General features: G+C 39.9%; 1 protein-coding gene across 3 annotated transcripts in view; it reads right to left on the bottom strand.

The window, feature by feature from the left end:
* The window catches only part of arid1b (AT-rich interactive domain 1B), a 142,516-nt gene that overhangs the window by 103,594 nt on the left and 17,318 nt on the right, over positions 1-21,604 (bottom strand). For all 3 annotated transcript variants that reach the window (XM_061301366.1, XM_061301368.1, XM_061301367.1), the window contains one exon: positions 161-364. In XM_061301366.1, the coding sequence (XP_061157350.1) occupies positions 161-364 (204 nt within the window). The remainder of the gene's footprint in view (positions 1-160; positions 365-21,604) is intronic.

Genomic DNA, 21,604 nt, shown 5'->3' with positions numbered 1-21,604 from the left:
CCACTGAATGAATCTATTCGATGTTGATGAACTAGTTTTGGTACTGAAGCGAGTGACAATCAACTGACTATTGCATCATCTCTTATTATCCTTTCTACAGAAACTAACAAACCATTGTCATTAGCTTATCCAACAAAAAAATGTTGGTTAGTGAACATACCTGCTGCGGAGGATACTGCATACCGCCCATGCCCATTTGACCTCTTCCCGGCATGTTCATTGGATAACGATGCGAGGGAGGCGGAGTATACGGCTGGCTAGGAGTGTAAGGCCCACCCGCTGGCTGCTGTGGGCTCGAGTAAGGATTATTGGCCATTCCGTAAAGTTGCGAGCGCTTCATTGCCATGAAGTCCAATGAGGACACCTGTGGAGGAGAAATGAAACATAAACAACTTAAGTGTCTTGGATTGCAAATTGTAATTGTAATTGGATATAATAAAATTAATTCAACCATCATCAAGCACGCAGAAGCCTTTGCCATAAGTCAATTAAGTGCACACCCTCTAAACCACATCAACAATTGATTTATCTTATAATGACATGTTGATTGGAGGCCTTAAATGGATGTCTGCAGGTCATGAATGAACTACAAATGGAATTACTTAGCAAAGATGTTTATTGCGTTGCTTTGGGGAGGAAACTTTGCTGGAAGAAGGCCAAAATGAAACCATTTCATTATAACGCATCTTGATTATAATGCCTGAAAAGGTTTTAATGGCGGTAAAAGTGGTTTAAAGCAACAAGAAACAATAGCAATAAAAAAAACTTTATAGCCTACAACCGCAGACCAACAGGGCCAATAATCACTTGACTACATTGCCATCTCACTTGTTGTTGCTTACAGCAAAACAGCACAAAATAGACATTCCACTTTTATGAATTATCAAATAAGGGACCGGCTTCAAGTGACAAAGCAATTCAAGTTGGAAGCCCTGGAGGAAATTCACGACAGTCAAGTAGTCAAAGCAATCCAAAGAGCACTTGCAAGAGAAGGTGTCATCAATTCATTTCACAGTGAGTATTTCAGTGTCTTTTTAAGGGGATTTGAGGGGGTCTTGGTGAGACACTGGAAAATTCGGGATCAGTCCAGGCTAATCCGTCACCTGTAGCGACGTGTTTGTGTGTCGGCCGGGCAGATAATGCCGACTTCCCCTGCGCTGCCTTTCTCCTCTCAGGCTTTCACCCTTTTGTCTCACTGCCACTATGTTGGATCATGTGTGATTTATGACATTTTGTTCCTACTGTTCCTTACACACACTTTTGCTTCTCTTCTTTTCTTGTCTCCACTGAGCATAACACACACACTCGCACACACACCCCACCCCACCGCTGCCAACTCCCTCCTCCCCAGCTCAATATCACCTCGTCGAGTGTGGAGAAGAAATTGCCACTGCCTCATATTGCCAGGCTAATATCAAGAAGGCATGTCAGGGGATGGAAGCACTTTATTCAGCAGGTTACGTGCAGACCGTTCGGCGGTCTGGCTTTTAAAGTGGTTTTGTCTACCGAGGCATGTGTTTGGAGTAGTTTGGGCTATTTCGCAGTGTGTGAAGGAAAAGTGTGTGCAAAAGGGTGTTTGGCTAGTGAGAGCCATGGTGAAAGAGAGCCAGAAAAGGCGTGAGGAGAGAACACAAGGGGGTCTGAAAGTTGTTTCGCAGTATGGAGGTGTTTGAGGCCTGACGCGAGAGAGGATTATCTTGCAAAGGTCAACACAAGCAGAATTTCACAAGTCTAACAGGGGAAAAAAAGGCTGTTTTGAGAACTGTAGCAAGCTGGTTGGCATTATGCTCATCTCTACGGCTGCAACTAACCATTATTTTATTCAATATAAATTCATTTGTGAATTAATCATTAATGTGATATATGTCCATCCTTTTTTCAAAACAGGGCATTATTTTAGGTTGACGATGCACAACCATAAATTAATTATGATTCATTAATTGGTTCAGTCTGCAGCATGCCAGAAAAATCGACAAAAATCTTGATTGTTCTTTTGAAAAGCAATTGATTTATTTTGATTCCACATAAAGATAATCCGTCCAACTTTTGTGGAAAACTACATTAATCGGATATTTATACTTGAGAAGTTATCATTTGGACACTTTGCATTTAAAGATAAATTATTAATCAATTATCAAAAATAATTAACGACTTGTTGATTAATCAATGAATCGTTACACCTCTACAATTTTCTCATTTTACTTCCTTACATGAAACTGTCGGGTCAATTATTTCTAGGTTGCTTTAGATACACCCAGGAAGTCTGTTTAATATTCTATCACATAGTTAATGGGTAGCAAAAATTTAAGGTGCAGTTATTATTCCACTCAACTCCTTGTTCTTCTGAGAAAAAAGTTGTTAAAAAATAAGTGTGGCGCATCTGTGACGCAACATTCAAATTCACTCTTTCATAATTTTGGTAATATTGCTGCTTTGCTAATTTGTATACTCTATCTATATGACGACATTAGCAATGTTTTCAAGTATTCTGGAGCAGACTGTGTTCAACCTTGGACATATTTTAAATACCTCTCAGACAGCGTCGATCAAAAATAATTAGCCTCAGCAGTACAGATATGATTACAACTCTTTCATCATCATTTCATTACATTCTGTAAGCCATAATGTCTCTGATTTACCAGAAGAAAAAGCTGATATCTAATATGTAAAAGCACTTGTCAGAAATCCACATAAGGGAGTACATTAAAGGTATGAGCCAGAGTAAAAAGCAAAGAATCTTTGCTTTGGGGAAAATATGAATTTTAATATTAATGTCTAATTTGTAACTTCTTGTATCATATAAAAAATAAATTCACAGTAAGCCCAACAGAGAATTAGAAAATTGCATTACAAAATGATTCCCTGTATGTCTCATACGTAAAGGCCAATGAGTTATAATTGGGAAAAAAAGTATTTTCGCAATAGAATGCTTCCATTGTTTTTTCACTATATGCACCCAAAATACACTTGCCCTGCTAAGCTATAGTGGCACTCGCTAACCCCCCCCAAACACCACTCAGTTCACCAGCCACATCTCAAGAGCTCCTCCACTTGTAACAACTACTGAGCCAACTCAAGTAAATCCCCTCGCACATGCTGCCAAGTGTATACACACACTAACATTGGCTTGCAAAAAAAAAAAAAAAAGTGAAATGCAACACTTAAAAGTGCACTGGAATCAGAAAATAACTTCTGGGTTTTGGGAATGGAGAAGTGGATGCTCGATTAAACGCAAGTATGCCCGCAAATATAACACACACACACACACACACACACACACAGAGTGAGGATTTGTCAAGGAGAACTGCTGTAGTGAAATTACAAGCATGCAGACACATCAGTCCATCTTCCACATGTGACATTATCAACGCAGCCAGTTAACTCTCCTCTTCCCCAAACACAGCCTCAAATCTGCCCTCATGACAAGTTCCACTAAATGAGATTTCAGCCCACTGAAGGCTTCCTTGAGATATGCCCAGCGATTCCCTCAAAGCACAAGAAACATTTCTTGACAAATTGAAACATTCTTTTTTCCTCCCCTAAGAGAAATGAGTGTACTTAGGGGGGAAATATGAATATGACATGAACAAAATCATGTTTGTGCCAGAGGGGACAGTAGATTAAAAAAAAGTGTTTTTCTGTTTGGTTCATCTGCACATGCTCTGAATGGAAGGGGAGAGTTGGGGGCAATAGAATTTCAACTGCTAAATTTAAAATTCAATTTATGAAGTCCTCTCTCTCTCTCACTTGCATTCTCGGTCTGGGGAGCTTGTATCTTTTCTTTGCAAAACAAAGCCATTACACAGAACATGGTGAAATTACTACAGGGTGAAACCTGTTAAATTGCTTTTGGAGTTCATTTGACAATAGTTTTATTTTAGAAAAACAGATTTCACTCCTTCGTGCTTTAATGTTGCGAGTTGTTATGCAGAAAGAAACAAAAGGCTGGATTAGGAGACACGCTGGGATGAAATAAAACATAAAAACAATATTGGGCAATGCTTGACATTCATTTTATTTTGAGCTACTGTATTATGATGATGATGATCATTATTATGATTATTTTTTATTGTTATTATTATTATTTACAAATAGTTTGCTACATTTTGTCCTTCACACTTGTTAAAATCATCCCTTCTCCTATCAGCCCTTTACAGCTGTTCTGTGTCCACAAACACGTGTTTACATGCGGACCAATATTCCTTTGGATATCACGTGACTGATCCCCATTTTATTCCGCCGCCACGCTGGTAGGATAGTATAGCAATATTAGCTGAAGGATTTACGATGGAAAACTCGCTTACTCTTTGACGACTATAGCTATGCCATGATCGTTCTGACTCCAATGTGAAAATTCATTTCTTTTCTATCTTGCCAAGATGGCGTCGTTTACATTTGGTGAAGTGCATTGTGGGATATGTGAACATCAGCGTTATGAAATGCCCACTCTTGAGCTTCATGCATGGATGACAATATTTTGAATATTGTAGTTTAGAGTCCAAGCGAACCGTTACATCCCCCTTGCATCACTCCAGCACATTTTAACATCCGGATCTGAAACACAGCAACAGGGTGATCCAACATAAGCATTATTATTTTTACAGTGACCCCATAGCTGTTTGCTCAATCCACAACCACTGCCCCTCACACTGTCTAGCCATGGCAATCTTAAAAGTTAGCTTATCTGGTTTAGACAGTGGAAATGCAATTTCTCATTCAAAGTGCTTCTTTCGTTGAGTTAATGAGAATATTGATTTGCATGGAAACGCAGATGATCGACCTTCTAGGAAAAGACTTAGCTACAGAGCTAATTTCCAGTGCCAAAATTTGAGTGTTTCCATTTGCGTTTCCATATGTTTGCATCGGTACGATGGTCTTCCTGTAACCTTCATGATGTTCTTTATGGGCTACAAGCTGCTTTATTGAGCAACAGCTACTTCAGAAATGGTTTAATCCTCCAAAGAGCAATTCATTGGGCTATTATGTTTCCTTATAGTACCTGGCAGTTTAACACTGTGTGGAAAAAGTAAGCGTTTCCTCTTGGACAGCTCCATAAAACCATTTTCAGGTTGAGTGTTGCAATCGTTACAGTGTGTATTGTTTTTTTTGTTTTGTTTTGTTTTTTCTAAAGCTCAATGTACTTCTTTTGCTACTTGGATTTATACTTTAACAAGATGAGGAGTGCTTACGGGGCAGATCGTTTTAAAACAGCTTTAGATGTCACCTAAAAAAAGACATCAAACCTTTTTTATTGATTATCCCTTTTTCTCTGGGAGCAAATACTACTTGCCTTTTTTTTTCCTGAGTAATGAAACCCTTTTAGCCGTGTGAATTTGGGAGTAGAAACAAATAAGGATAATTATTGTCTATAGCGCTCTGTGCAGCTTGTGTTTTTTTTTGGAGAATCAACATGCTGCAACCAGAGCCGTTGGTCTACTGGGACAATCACTCTTGTCTTTTATGTTATTGTGTGAAGGCGAAGGCCTTCACACATATGTTATTCTACACCATTCTCTATTATTATTATTGTGTGAAGGCGAAGGCCTTCACACTTATGTTATTCTACTCCATTCACTTTATTGTGTGAAGGCGAAGGCCTTCACACATATGTTATTCTACTCCATTTACTTTATTATTATTATTATTCTATTTTATTCCCGCCACTTTTTTGTCCCGCTTCTTCTTCCACAAAATTCATCCGATTCACTCCATTCCACTTTTCACGTATTCCAAATATTCACGACATGAGCGCTTGTATTTTTCTCATTCCGAAAATTTTCCGATTCCGCAAAATTCCCCAAATTCCGACAAATTTTTCCCCATCCATTCTTAATGGCACATTCGACATTTCACAAAATTTCGTGTTTCACCTCTAACTTCTACATTTTTCAACCGATTCAACCCATTCCAACTTTCAACTGTTCATCTTTTGCCTACCTATTCCACAACTTCCCACTTACCAAAAATTCCAAATTTTCAAATTTGAAATTCAACCAAAATTCTCTCAAATTCCGTTATTCCACTCTAATTTCTACATTTTTCAACCGATTCAACCCATTCCAAATGCATTCACCTTATGCTTCCCACATTCACTCCCATTCACCCCCACTTCCACTACGCTTACACATTCAACCCTTGACCCCCAATTCCAGTGTGGCGGCCATCTTGGATTGACCCTCAAGTGCCCCCAATGAACCCAAAATGAACCGGAAGTGCCCCAAATCAAACCGAAAGTGACCCCAAATAGACCGGAAGTGACCTCAGGTAAACCGGAAGTGACCCCAAATCAAACCGGAAGTGACCCCAAATGTACCGGAAGTGACCTTTTTAGACCGGAAATGACCCCTAATAAACCGGAAGTGACCTCAGACGAACCGGAAGTGACCCAAATTAAACCGGAAGTGACCCATATAAACCGGAAGTGACCCCAAATAGACCGGAAGTGACCCCAAATAGACCGGAAGTGACCTCTGGTAAACCGGAAGTGACCCCAAATCAAACCGGAAGTGACCCCAAATGTACCGGAAGTGACCTTTTTAGACCGGAAATGACCCCTGATAAACCGGAAGTGACCTCAGACGAACCGGAAGTGACCCAAATTAAACCGGAAGTGACCCAAATAAACCGGAAGTGACCCCAAGTAGACCGGAAGTGACCCAAATCAAGCCGGAAGTGACCTTATTTCAACACTAAGTGCCCCAAATAGCTACATTTGCGCTAACGTCTTCGTTTTTTGTCCGATTTAACCCGTTTCAACATTTTTACCCCAAAAGTGAACCTCCTGAGGCCGTTTTTTTTGGTTTTGTTCCAAATTTAGAAAGATTTTGGCGCAATTGTTTTTTTTTATTTTCCCATTCATTCTCTATGGGGATTCAACATTTGCTCTAACTTCTACATTTTTTAACTGATTCAACCCGTTCCAACTTTCAACTGTTCATCTTTTGCCTACCTATTCCACAACTTCCCACTTACCAACAATTCCAAATTTAAAATTCAACCAAATTCTCCAAAATTTCGTTTTTCTACTCTAACTTCTACATTTTTCTACCGATTCAACCCATTCCAACTTTCAACTGTTCATCTTTTGCCTACCTATTCCACAACTTCCCACTTACCAAATATTCCAAACTTTCAATTTTGAAATTCACCACAAATTCTCCAAATATTCTACATCTCTCAAGTAATTCAACACGTTTCAACATCGTTCGGCAGCATTCCCCGAAAAAGTTATTCATACATTTCGCCTTCACACGCAATTTCTCCAGAAATTGCAAAATTCTAGTTATTATTATTATTATATTTTATTCTCCTCACTTTTTTGTCCCGCTTCTTCTTTCACAAAATTCACCCGATTCACTCCATTCCACTTTTCACGTATTCCAAATATTCAGGAAAGGGTGGCTTGTATTTTTCTCATTCCGAACATTTTCCGATTCCGCAAAATTCCCCAAATTCCGACAAATTTTTCCCCATTCATTCTTAATGGCACATTCGACATTTCACGTTTACGTCGTTCCAATTTGAAATTCACATCATTCAGCACATTCTAATCACATTCGGAAGGATTCTCGACATTCCCAAAATTCCCAAATTCAAAAATTTCACGTTTTCACGTTAAAAATTCCGACAAATTTTCACAAAATTTCGTTTTTCAGCTCTAACTTCTACATTTTTCAACCGATTCAACTCGTTCCAACTTTCAACTGTTCATCTTTTGCCTACCTATTCCACAACGTCCCACTTCCCAAAAACTTCACATCTTTTATTTTGAAATTCAACCAAAATTCTCTAAAATTTCGTTTTTCCACTCTAATTTCTACATTTTTCAACCGATTCAACCCATTCCAACTTTCAACTGTTCATTACTTTTCTACCGATTCCACAACTTCCCACTTACCAAAAGCTTCACATCTTTTATTTTGAAATTCACACCCAATTCCTTTTCCCTTCTCATTTCTACATTTTTCAACCGATTCAACCCATTCTAACTTTCAACTGTTCATCATTTTTCTACCTATTCCACAACTTCCCACTAACCAAAAACTTCACATCTTTTATTTTGAAATTCACACCCAATTTCCTTTTCCCTTCTCATTTCTACATTTTTCAACCGATTCAACCCATTCCAACTTTCAACTGTTCATCATTTTTCTACCTATTCCACAACTTCCCACTTACCAAAAACTTCACATCTTTTATTTTGAAATTCAACCAAAATTCTCTCAAATTCCGTTTTTGTACTCTAATTTCTACATTTTTCAACCGATTCAACCCATTCCAACTTTCTACTGTTCATCATTTTTCTACCTATTCCACAACTTCCCAAATACTTCACATCTTTTATTTTGAAATTCACACCCAATTCCTTTTTCCCTTCTCATTTCTACATTTTTCAACCGATTCAACCCATTCCAACTTTCAACTGTTCATCATTTTTCTACCTATTCCACAACTTCCCACTTACCAAAAACTTCACATCTTTTATTTTGAAATTCACACCCAATTCCCTTTTCCCTTCTCATTTCTACATTTTTCAACCGATTCAACCCATTCCAACTTTCAACTGTTCATCATTTTTCTACCTATTCCACAACTTCCCACTTACCAAAAACTTCACATCTTTTATTTTGAAATTCACACTCAATTCCCTTTTCCCTTCTCATTTCTACATTTTTCAACCGATTCAACCCATTCCAACTTTCAACTGTTCATCATTTTTCTACCTATTCCACAACTTCCCACTTACCAAAAACTTCACATCTTTTATTTTGAAATTCACACCCAATTCCCTTTTCCCTTCTCATTTCTACATTTTTCAACCGATTCAACCCATTCCAACTTTCAACTGTTCATCATTTTTCTACCTATTCCACAACTTCCCACTTACCAAAAATTTTCACATCTTTTATTTTGAAATTCACACCCAATTCCCTTTTCCCTTCTCATTTCTACATTTTTCAACCGATTCAACCCATTCCAACTTTCAACTGTTCATCATTTTTCTACCTATTCCACAACTTCCCACTTACCAAAAACTTCACATCTTTTATTTTGAAATTCACACTCAATTCCCTTTTCCCTTCTCATTTCTACATTTTTCAACCGATTCAACCCATTCCAACTTTCAACTGTTCATCATTTTTCTACCTATTCCACAACTTCCCACTTACCAAAAACTTCACATCTTTTATTTTGAAATTCACACCCAATTCCCTTTTCCCTTCTCATTTCTACATTTTTCAACCGATTCAACCCATTCCAACTTTCAACTGTTCATCATTTTTCTACCTATTCCACAACTTCCCACTTACCAAAAACTTCACATCTTTTATTTTGAAATTCACACCCAATTCCCTTTTCCCTTCTCATTTCTACATTTTTCAACCGATTCAACCCATTCCAACTTTCAACTGTTCATCATTTTTCGACCTATTCCACAACTTCCCAAAACCTTCACATCTTTTATTTTGAAATTCACACCCAATTCCTTTTTCCCTTCTCATTTCTACATTTTTCAACCGATTCAACCCATTCCAACTTTCAACTGTTCATCATTTTTCTACCTATTCCACAACTTACCAAAAACTTCACATCTTTTATTTTGAAATTCACCACAAATTCTCCAAATATTCTACATTTCTCAAGTAATTCAACACGTTTCAACATCGTTCGGCAGCATTCCCCGAAAAAGTTATTCATACATTTCGCCTTCACACGCAATTTCTCCAGAAATTGCAAAATTCTAGTTGTGTGAAGGCGAAGGCCTTCACACATATGTTATTCTACTCCATTTACTTTATTGTGTGAAGGCGAAGGCCTTCACACATATGTTATTCTACACCATTCTCTATTATTATTATTATTATTATTCTCTTTTATTCTCCACACTTTTTTGTCCACTTTCATCTTCCACATAATTCATCCGATTCACTCCATTCCACTTTCCACGTATTCCAAATATTCACGCGATGAGCGCTTCCATTTTTCTCGTTCCGAAAATTTTCCGATTCCGCAAAATTCCCAGAATTCCGACAAATTTTTCCCCATCCATTCTTAATGGCACATTCGACATTTCACAAAATTTCGTTTTTCACCTCTAACTTCTACATTTTTCAACCGATTCAACCCATTCCAACTTTCAACTGTTCATCTTTCGCCTACCTATTCCACAACTTCCCACTTACCAAAAATTCCAAATTTTCAAATTTGAAATTCAACCAAAATTCTCTCAAATTCCGTTTTTCTACTCTAATTTCTACATTTTTCAACCGATTCAACCCATTCCAACTTTCAACTGTTCATCTTTTGCCTACCTATTCCACAACTTCCCACTTACCAAAAATTCCAAATTTTCAAATTTGAAATTCAACCAAAATTCTCCAAAATTCAGTTTTTCCACTCTAATTTCTACATTTTTCAACCGATTCAACCCATTCCAACTTTCAACTGTTCATCTTTTGCCTACCTATTCCACAACTTCCCACTTACCAAAAATTCCGAACTTTCACGTTTGAAATTCAACCAAATTCTCCAAAATTTCGTTTTTCCACTCTAATTTCTACATTTTTCGACCGATTCAACCCATTCCACATTTATTCCCTTTATTCATCTTATGCTTACCACATTCACTCCCATTCACCCCCACTTCCACTATGCTTACACAATTCAACCCTTGACCCCCAATTCCAGTGTGGCGGCCATCTTGGATGACCCTGAAGTGCCACCAATGAACCCAGAATGAACCGGAAGTGCCCCAAATCAAACCGAAAGTGACCCCAAATAGACCGGAAGTGACCTCAGGTAAACCGGAAGTGACCCCAAATCAAACCGGAAGTGACCCCAAATGTACCGGAAGTGACCTTTTTAGACCGGAAATGACCCCTAATAAACCGGAAGTGACCTCAGACGAACCGGAAGTGACCCAAATTAAACCGGAAGTGACCCAAATAAACCGGAAGTGACCCCAAATAGACCGGAAGTGACCCCAAATAGACCGGAAGTGACCTCTGGTAAACCGGAAGTGACCCCAAATCAAACCGGAAGTGACCCAAAATGAACCGGAAGTTACCTTTTTAGACCGGAAATGACCCCAAATAAACCGGAAGTGACCTCAGCTAAACCGGAAGTGACCTGTTTTAAACCGGAAGTGACCCAAATAAACCGGAAGTGACCCCAATTAGACCGGAAGTGACCCCAAATAGACCGGAAGTGACCTCTGGTAAACCGGAAGTGACCCCAAATCAAACCGGAAGTGACCCAAAATGAACCGGAAGTGACCTTTTTAGACCGGAAATGACCCCAAATAAACCGGAAGTGACCTCAGCTAAACCGGAAGTGACCTCAGCTAAACCGGAAGTGACCTGTTTTAAACCGGAAGTGACCCAAATAAACCGGAAGTGACCCAAATTAGACCGGAAGTGACCTTATTTCAACACTAAGTGCCCCAAATAGCTACATTTGCGCTAACGTCTTCGTTTTTTGTCCGATTTAACCCGTTTCAACATTTTTACCCCAAAAGTGAACCTCCTGAGGCCGTTTTTTTTGGTTTTGTTCCAAATTTAGAAAGATTTTGGCGCAATGGTTTTTTTTTATTTTCCCATTCATTCTCTATGGGGATTCAACATTTGCTCTAACTTCTACATTTTTTAACTGATTCAACCCGTTCCAACTTTCAACTGTTCATCTTTTGCCTACCTATTCCACAACTTCCCACTTACCAACAATTCCAAATTTAAAATTCAACCAAATTCTCCAAAATTTCGTTTTTCTACTCTAACTTCTACATTTTTCTACCGATTCAACCCATTCCAACTTTCAACTGTTCATCTTTTGCCTACCTATTCCACAACTTCCCACTTACCAAATATTCCAAACTTTCAATTTTGAAATTCACCACAAATTCTCCAAATATTCTACATTTCTCAAGTAATTCAACACGTTTCAACATCGTTCGGCAGCATTCCCCGAAAAAGTTATTCATACATTTCGCCTTCACACGCAATTTCTCCAGAAATTGCAAAATTCTAGTTATTATTATTATTCTATTTTATTCCCGCCACTTTTTTGTCCCGCTTCTTCTTCCACAAAATTCATCCGATTCACTCCATTCCACTTTTCACGTATTCCAAATATTCACGACATGAGCGCTTGTATTTTTCTCATTCCGAAAATTTTCCGATTCCGCAAAATTCCCCAAATTCCGACAAATTTTTCCCCATCCATTCTTAATGGCACATTCGACATTTCACAAAATTTCGTGTTTCACCTCTAACTTCTACATTTTTCAACCGATTCAACCCATTCCAACTTTCAACTGTTCATCTTTTGCCTACCTATTCCACAACTTCCCACTTACCAAAAATTCCAAATTTTCAAATTTGAAATTCAACCAAAATTCTCTCAAATTCCGTTATTCCGCTCTAATTTCTACATTTTTCAACCGATTCAACCCATTCCAAATGCATTCACCTTATGCTTCCCACATTCACTCCCATTCACCCCCACTTCCACTACGCTTACACATTCAACCCTTGACCCCCAATTCCAGTGTGGCGGCCATCTTGGATTGACCCTCAAGTGCCCCCAATGAACCCAAAATGAACCGGAAGTGCCCCAAATCAAACCGAAAGTGACCCCAAATAGACCGGAAGTGACCTCAGGTAAACCGGAAGTGACCCCAAATCAAACCGGAAGTGACCCCAAATGTACCGGAAGTGACCTTTTTAGACCGGAAATGACCCCTAATAAACCGGAAGTGACCTCAGACGAACCGGAAGTGACCCAAATTAAACCGGAAGTGACCCATATAAACCGGAAGTGACCCCAAATAGACCGGAAGTGACCCCAAATAGACCGGAAGTGACCTCTGGTAAACCGGAAGTGACCCCAAATCAAACCGGAAGTGACCCCAAATGTACCGGAAGTGACCTTTTTAGACCGGAAATGACCCCTGATAAACCGGAAGTGACCTCAGACGAACCGGAAGTGACCCAAATTAAACCGGAAGTGACCCAAATAAACCGGAAGTGACCCCAAGTAGACCGGAAGTGACCCAAATCAAGCCGGAAGTGACCTTATTTCAACACTAAGTGCCCCAAATAGCTACATTTGCGCTAACGTCTTCGTTTTTTGTCCGATTTAACCCGTTTCAACATTTTTACCCCAAAAGTGAACCTCCTGAGGCCGTTTTTTTTGGTTTTGTTCCAAATTTAGAAAGATTTTGGCGCAATTGCTTTTTTTTATTTTCCCATTCATTCTCTATGGGGATTCAACATTTGCTCTAACTTCTACATTTTTTAACTGATTCAACCCGTTCCAACTTTCAACTGTTCATCTTTTGCCTACCTATTCCACAACTTCCCACTTACCAACAATTCCAAATTTAAAATTCAACCAAATTCTCCAAAATTTCGTTTTTCTACTCTAACTTCTACATTTTTCTACCGATTCAACCCATTCCAACTTTCAACTGTTCATCTTTTGCCTACCTATTCCACAACTTCCCACTTACCAAATATTCCAAACTTTCAATTTTGAAATTCACCACAAATTCTCCAAATATTCTACATCTCTCAAGTAATTCAACACGTTTCAACATCGTTCGGCAGCATTCCCCGAAAAAGTTATTCATACATTTCGCCTTCACACGCAATTTCTCCAGAAATTGCAAAATTCTAGTTATTATTATTATTCTATTTTATTCCCGCCACTTTTTTGTCCCGCTTCTTCTTCCACAAAATTCATCCGATTCACTCCATTCCACTTTTCACGTATTCCAAATATTCACGACATGAGCGCTTGTATTTTTCTCATTCCGAAAATTTTCCGATTCCGCAAGATTCCCAAAATTCCGACAAATTTTTCCCCATCCATTCTTAATGGCACATTCCACATTTCACAAAATTTCGTGTTTCACCTCTAACTTCTACATTTTTCAACCGATTCAACCCATTCCAACTTTCAACTGTTCATCTTTTGCCTACCTATTCCACAACTTCCCACTTACCAAAAATTCCAAATTCTCAAATTTGAAATTCAACCAAAATTCTCTCAAATTCCGTTATTCCACTCTAATTTCTACATTTTTCAACCGATTCAACCCATTCCAAATGCATTCACCTTATGCTTCCCACATTCACTCCCATTCACCCCCACTTCCACTACGCCTACACATTCAACCCTTGACCCCCAATTCCAGTGTGGCGGCCATCTTGGATTGACCCTCAAGTGCCCCCAATGAACCCAAAATGAACCGGAAGTGCCCCAGATCAAACCGAAAGTGACCCCAAATAGACCGGAAGTGACCTCAGGTAAACCGGAAGTGACCCCAAATCAAACCGGAAGTGACCCCAAATGTACCGGAAGTGGCCTTTTTAGACCGGAAATGACCCCTAATAAACCGGAAGTGACCTCAGACGAACCGGAAGTGACCCAAATTAAACCGGAAGTGACCCAAATAAACCGGAAGTGACCCCAAATAGACCGGAAGTGACCCCAAATAGACCGGAAGTGACCTCTGGTAAACCGGAAGTGACCCCAAATCAAACCGGAAGTGACCCAAAATGAACCGGAAGTTACCTTTTTAGACCGGAAATGACCCCAAATAAACCGGAAGTGACCTCAGCTAGACCGGAAGTGACCTGTTTTAAACCGGAAGTGACCCAAATAAACCGGAAGTGACCCCAAATAGACCGGAAGTGACCCCAAATAGACCGGAAGTGACCTCTGGTAAACCGGAAGTCACCCCAAATCAAACCGGAAGTGACCCAAAATGAACCGGAAGTGACCTTTTTAGACCGGAAATGACCCCAAATAAACCGGAAGTGACCTCAGCTAAACCGGAAGTGACCTATTTTAAACCGGAAGTGACCCAAATAAACCGGAAGTGACCCAAATTACACCGGAAATGACCCGAATCAAGCCGGAAGTGACCTTATTTCAACACTAAGTGCCCCAAATGGCTACATTTGCGCTAACGTCTTCGTTTTTTGTCCGATTTAACCCGTTTCAACATTTTTACCCCAAAAGTGAACCTCCTGAGGCCGTTTTTTTTGGTTTTGTTCCAAATTTAGAAAGATTTTGGCGCAATTGCTTTTTTTTATTTTCCCATTCATTCTCTATGGGGATTCAACATTTGCTCTAACTTCTACATTTTTTAACTGATTCAACCCGTTCCAACTTTAAACTGTTCATCTTTTGCCTACCTATTCCACAACTTCCCACTTACCAACAATTCCAAATTTAAAATTCAACCAAATTCTCCAAAATTTCGTTTTTCTACTCTAACTTCTACATTTTTCTACCGATTCAACCCATTCCAACTTTCAACTGTTCATCTTTTGCCTACCTATTCCACAACTTCCCACTTACCAAATATTCCAAACTTTCAATTTTGAAATTCACCACAAATTCTCCAAATATTCTACATTTCTCAAGTAATTCAACACGTTTCAACATCGTTCGGCAGCATTCCCCGAAAAAGTTATTCATACATTTCGCCTTCACACGCAATTTCTCCAGAAATTGCAAAATTCTAGTTATTATTATTATTCTCTTTTATTCTCCACACTTTTTTGTCCACTTTCATCTTCCACATAATTCATCCGATTCACTCCATTCCACTTTCCACGTATTCCAAATATTCACGCGATGAGCGCTTCCATTTTTCTCGTTCCGAAAATTTTCCGATTCCGCAAAATTCCCAAAATTCCGACAAATTTTTCCCCATCCATTCTTAATGGCACATTCGACATTTCACAAAATTTCGTTTTTCACCTCTAACTTCTACATTTTTCAACCGATTCAACCCATTCCAACTTTCAACTGTTCATCTTTTGCCTACCTATTCCACAACTTCCCACTTACCAAAAATTCCAAATTTTCAAATTTGAAATTCAACCAAAATTCTCTCAAATTCCGTTTTTCTAATCTAATTTCTACATTTTTCAACCGATTCAACCCATTCCAACTTTCAACTGTTCATCTTTTGCCTACCTATTCCACAACTTCCCACTTACCAAAAATTCCAAATTTTCAAATTTGAAATTCAACCAAAATTCTCTCAAATTCCGTTTTTCTAATCTAATTTCTACATTTTTCAACCGATTCAACCCATTCCAACTTTCAACTGTTCATCTTTTGCCTACCTATTCCACAACTTCCCACTTACCAAAAATTCCAAATTTTCAAATTTGAAATTCAACCAAAATTCTCCAAAATTCAGTTTTTCCACTCTAATTTCTACATTTTTCAACCGATTCAACCCATTCCAACTTTCAACTGTTCATCTTTTGCCTACCTATTCCACAACTTCCCACTTACCAAAAATTCCGAACTTTCACATTTGAAATTCAACCAAATTCTCCAAAATTTCGTTTTTCCACTCTAATTTCTACATTTTTCGACCGATTCAACCCATTCCACATTTATTCCCTTTATTCATCTTATGCTTACCACATTCACTCCCATTCACCCCCACTTCCACTACGCTTACACATTCAACCCTTGACCCCCAATTCCAGTGTGGCGGCCATCTTGGATTGACCCTCAAGTGCCCCCAATGAACCCAAAATGAACCGGAAGTGCCCCAAATCAAACCGAAAGTGACCCCAAATAGACCGGAAGTGACCTCAGGTAAACCGGAAGTGACCCCAAATCAAACCGGAAGTGACCCCAAACGTACCGGAAGTGACCTTTTTAGACCGGAAATGACCCCTAATAAACAGGAAGTGACCTCAGACGAACCGGAAGTGACCCAAATTAAACCGGAAGTGACCCAAATAAACCGGAAGTGACCCCAAATAGACCGGAAGTGACCTCTGGTAAACCGGAAGTGACCCTAAATCAAACCGGAAGTGACCCCAAATGAACCGGAAGTGCCCTTTTTAGACCGGAAGTGACCCCAAATAAACCGGAAGTGACCTCAGCTAAACCGGAAGTGACCTGTTTTAAACCGGAAGTGACCCAAATAAACCGGAAGTGACCCAAACTAGACCGGAAGTGACCCGAATCAAACCGGAAGTGACCTTATTTCAACACTGAGTGGCCCAAATAGCTACATTTGCGCTAACTTTTTCGTTTTTTGTCTGATTTAACCCCTTTCAACATTTTTACCCCAAAAGTGAATCTCCTGAGGCCGTTTTTTTTGTTTTGTTCCAAATTTAGAAAGATTTTGGCGCAATTGCTTTTTTTATTTTCCCATTCATTCTCTATGGGGATTCAACATTTGCTCTAACTTCTACATTTTTTAACTGATTCAACCCGTTCCAACTTTCAACTGTACATCTTTTGCCTACCTATTCCACAACTTCCCACTTACCAAAAATTCCAAATTCGAAATTCAACCAAATTCTCCAAAATTTCGTTTTTCTACTCTAAATTCTACATTTTTCAACCGATTCAACCCATTCCAACTTTCAACTGTTCATCTTTTGCCTACCTATTCCACAACTTCCCACTTACCAAATATTCCAAACTTTCAATTTTGAAATTCACCACAAATTCTCCAAATATTCTACATTTCTCAAGTAATTCAACACGTTTCAACATCGTTCGGCAGCATTCCCCGAAAAAGTTATTCATACATTTCGCCTTCACACGCAATTTCTCCAGAAATTGCAAAATTCTAGTTTATTTATAACATGCAGCAAAGCACTCTCCAATTCCTATTACACAGTGGGCCTTGAGATGCCTTCGCCTGCAGAACAAAGCTAGACATTTGAGGCTTGAAAACACTTACGTTTGGGCCTCCTGTTTTAGAAAACAGCATAAAATAGGAACAAGGGAGAGAGAGAAAAGATGGGGAAGGAAGGGAGAAAGCGAGAGAGACAGGAGCAGTGGGCGACGAGATCGAGTTCCATATTAATGTGTGCAAATTCCCCCGCTCCTGCTGACTAAGATTAGAAAAATTAATTTCATGGATGCAGAGACAATACTGATGTCATCAAGCGGAGAGCAGAAGAGCGCCGCACGTTAACTCTTCCCTGTCCGGCCTCTATTAAGCAAGAGCCTATTTTAATACCACCTTAAAGACCAAATGTGTCGCGTGAGTGAGCCTCAATTTTGCCGGCAAATAGGCGGCCTGTATGCTCGGTGGCGTTCCGAGATTCACTTTGCATCATAAACTGCATCTCAGCACGCATGCCTTGTTAGGAAAAAGTCCCGTAACAAATAACAGCGAGAAGCTCCGGTCCGCAAGGAGCTAGTTGGATCCCTCCTTTAGCTCAATATGCATGCATAGGTTATGAGGATGAGATTATCCGAGGAGAGAGCAGGAGACGGAGGAGGTGGGTGGAGGCTCCCAGATAAACAGTGCATGTTTGGCAATGAGGAGGTTAGAATGAGAGGCAGACTGAGAGCGAGAGAGAAGTCAGATAAGAGGCTGGCGTAATGCAGACAAGCCTTATGCTTTTGTGTTTGGCGCAATGCACATAATTGCTCTCTCCGCCGTGACGCTCAGTGTTGGCGAGAGGTGTACCCTCTGCGTTTGACACCGATATTTACACCACGCACACACATGATCATAATTCACCCTTCCCAGCCCCCTCCCGCAAACGCGAGGGAAAGTTGCAGATCGCACGGTTCGTCACGGCCATCACAAAGACGTCATTAAGAGAAGGGTGGAGGAGGAGGAGGAGAGACTGGGAGGGAGGAGAGCGGCTGCTTCATCTGTCTCAAGTGAGATTGGGGTCGAAGGGTCACCAGAGCCCTTTTCCTTTGCTGAATGAGAGCTGGAGACAAAAATAGGAGGAAGAGGGGGGGGGGGGGGGGGCTCAACGACGAAATGAGATCTATCTGACATGCCAGTGACACCCCATTAGAAAATGAAAACAAATAAAAGCAAACTGTGGGGAGGAAACAGCGCGAGTGGAGACCTCAAATTTGCTAGTCAAATCTCCTTCAAAGATGCTGTTTTGTAAGGCTTAATGTATTCCAGCTGGATTTGTCACATAAATATAATAGTGTACAGTTTTATACAAAATGCATTTAGATTTTTCACTTCACATATTTCTCACAGATCTGTTCAGTTAGCGTTTACTAATAAGGATACTGCCTGCTGGTTTTCATGGTGTCTTTTACTAACATGAACTAGGCCTGATGCATTCCGCCTGCTTCAACACTGGGACCCATTTCATTTAGTGGCCATGGAGGAACGAGAGGAATGTGCTCCTCGGCCCCCAGAACCCCATGGAGGGAGGCTCTTACGAAACCGAGTGAAACAGAGAGCGAAAGAAGAGGAGGAAAACAATGGGCCTCAAACGCAATGTTCAGCGTAACCTTCCAACAGCTGTACCTCCAGTTCCAACTCAAATATCAAAGCTAGATCTCACATTTGATTGTGATATCTTTGATCCTAGAATATTTTAAAAGGGCTACCAAATTGAAATAATGAATTAGCCCATACTACCTTAAATTCTAGATTATTATTAATTAGATTAATCTAATTGAAGATTTTTAAACAATGCCTAATGATATTGACTAACAATCACAAGGTAGGAAGGTGATAAATATCAAAATTGTCAACATTATCTTTTGATTTATATTTCGTGTCAGCTTCCACAGCCACTCACAGTCACGTGTTTGCTTATATTTAGTTTCCCAATTTCTTTCTATCCTTGTCATTCATTGTTTGTGTTTGCTGTCTACTGTTAGTCATCGTCCCAACAAGACAACCATCTTTCCTGAAGTTAGTAACCTTCTTTTTTTTCCCCATAAGATCTGCCCTTTTGCTTACTCGAGTCTTTGGTAATCCTCGCTGAATTACAGCTACTAAACATGCAAGCTCGATTCCTCTCCTATTCAAGGGAATCACCATCTTTGCTAATGGAATGGTATTAGAGAGGAAGTGTGTTTCTACAGGTTGAATAATGAGCCAAGTCCTGTATTGCCAAGTGTGTTTATGAATTAGCCGTGGTTATTCATGATATTGTGCTCAGAGTAGGGTGAAAATACATAAGTGAATACTAAGTGAGCAGACCAACACAAATGATGCTAAAGGGTCCTGAGGGGGCTTTCTCTGCCATCCATTAGTCAGCCCTGTAAGGCAAAGCTTAACGAGCTCCTGAGGCTGGCCATTGGGGGAGTGGGAGCACTGTGAATTATGAATGCGTTATCTAAGGCCACAACACAATAGCGCTCCGCCATCTTTGTTATTCAGCCTTTGATTTTCTTTAGCACCCCTAAAAAACAGATAAAGGCTTTCAATGAAAACGTCTTTCATCAAGTAATCAATAAATACCAAATGCATCGCACCTATAAACAACAGATTTGTCAAACTAGGTCACACACATGATGTAGTTAAAGAGGCTCCCCACTAAAAACAAGGATTTACATTCAGGCAGTTTGTTTTGGAGCACTGCCCAGTCCTCCAGGGTGGAACTATCCATATTTCTTCGGTGGGTGATCCATCACTTTAGAAAAAAAAAACACATACACAGGCACACAAATAAACAGATATCCTGACCTTACCTCGGGCGGATATTAGATACTCATTAAAAGTCACCTGAAACAATTTAAACCAAATTGATTTCATTATCGAGCCCAGCATGACACACGAGGGCCCCGGCTCTGACAACTCGGCTGGAAAATTTACCTTAATAATGAATTAGAGAAAAAAAAAAATGGATTAGATCATCTTTTATACATATACGTACAAGCTAAATGCCTGCTTGTTTTTATTTGTGAATTATAGTCGGATGGATGGATGGATGGATGGATGGATGGATGGATGGATGGATGGATGGATGGATGGATGGATGGATGGATGGATGGATGGATGGATGGATGGATGGATGGATGGGTGGATGGATGGAAGTAAGTAGTAAGTGTCTTTCAAGCTTGTGACCACTTGCACACATACACACACACTCCAGCAATACCCAACCTTGCTACCCCCCGCACACCTCCACAAAGAGGTCACTGGAGCAGCTGCAGCAGACATGGGCCTTGGTTTTCTTCTGTAATGAATGTGAGCTTCCACTCTCCCACCCCGCTGTGAAAATTTCGCCACCCAAAAAAAGCTCCTTGGCCTGGATAGTGAGGCCCAGAAAACCGCACCCACCCGCCACTGCAGCCCCTATAGGTCACCGTGTGGGAGGCTCCAGGCCCTGTGAGTCTGAGCCAGGCCTTCCATCTCCTTGACCTTGACTGAGAATCAATCACAGAAAGTCTGGAGGAACGCGAGGTGGGGGAGCAGGGTCGATCGGTGGAAAAGGCTCCAGGCCTGCGGGGGCTCTGTTGCAAAACCATCATTGGCCGCCTCCTTCACTGTCAAGACTCAGTGGGGAATCTTAATCTATAGCACACAACTCCATATAAAAAAATATTCACAAGCAAACTGATTCAAATTAACAATCAATGCTGGATTGAACTACTCAATTACTGTCATCATCCTCTGTTTCAACTGTTACCAATGGATATTATGAGATTTAAGAATCCCAAAGCCATACGTACTTTTACTCTAGACATGATTCAACAACAGTGGAATCACACAGTGAATCTAAAATGTCCAAACTATGTGTGTGGTCAGAATAAGAGGATAGGAACCTTCAGTGACCTTCTACAGTAGGTTTTTGCGTGTGCGTGTGTCTTTAACGAGAGATATTCA

The sequence above is a fragment of the Syngnathus typhle genome, linkage group LG16, assembly GCF_033458585.1.
Source record: "Syngnathus typhle isolate RoL2023-S1 ecotype Sweden linkage group LG16, RoL_Styp_1.0, whole genome shotgun sequence".
Classification (NCBI taxonomy): domain Eukaryota; kingdom Metazoa; phylum Chordata; class Actinopteri; order Syngnathiformes; family Syngnathidae; genus Syngnathus; species Syngnathus typhle.
The sequence above is the reverse complement of the archived record's forward strand: the minus strand, read 5'-3'. Positions and strand labels throughout refer to the sequence as shown.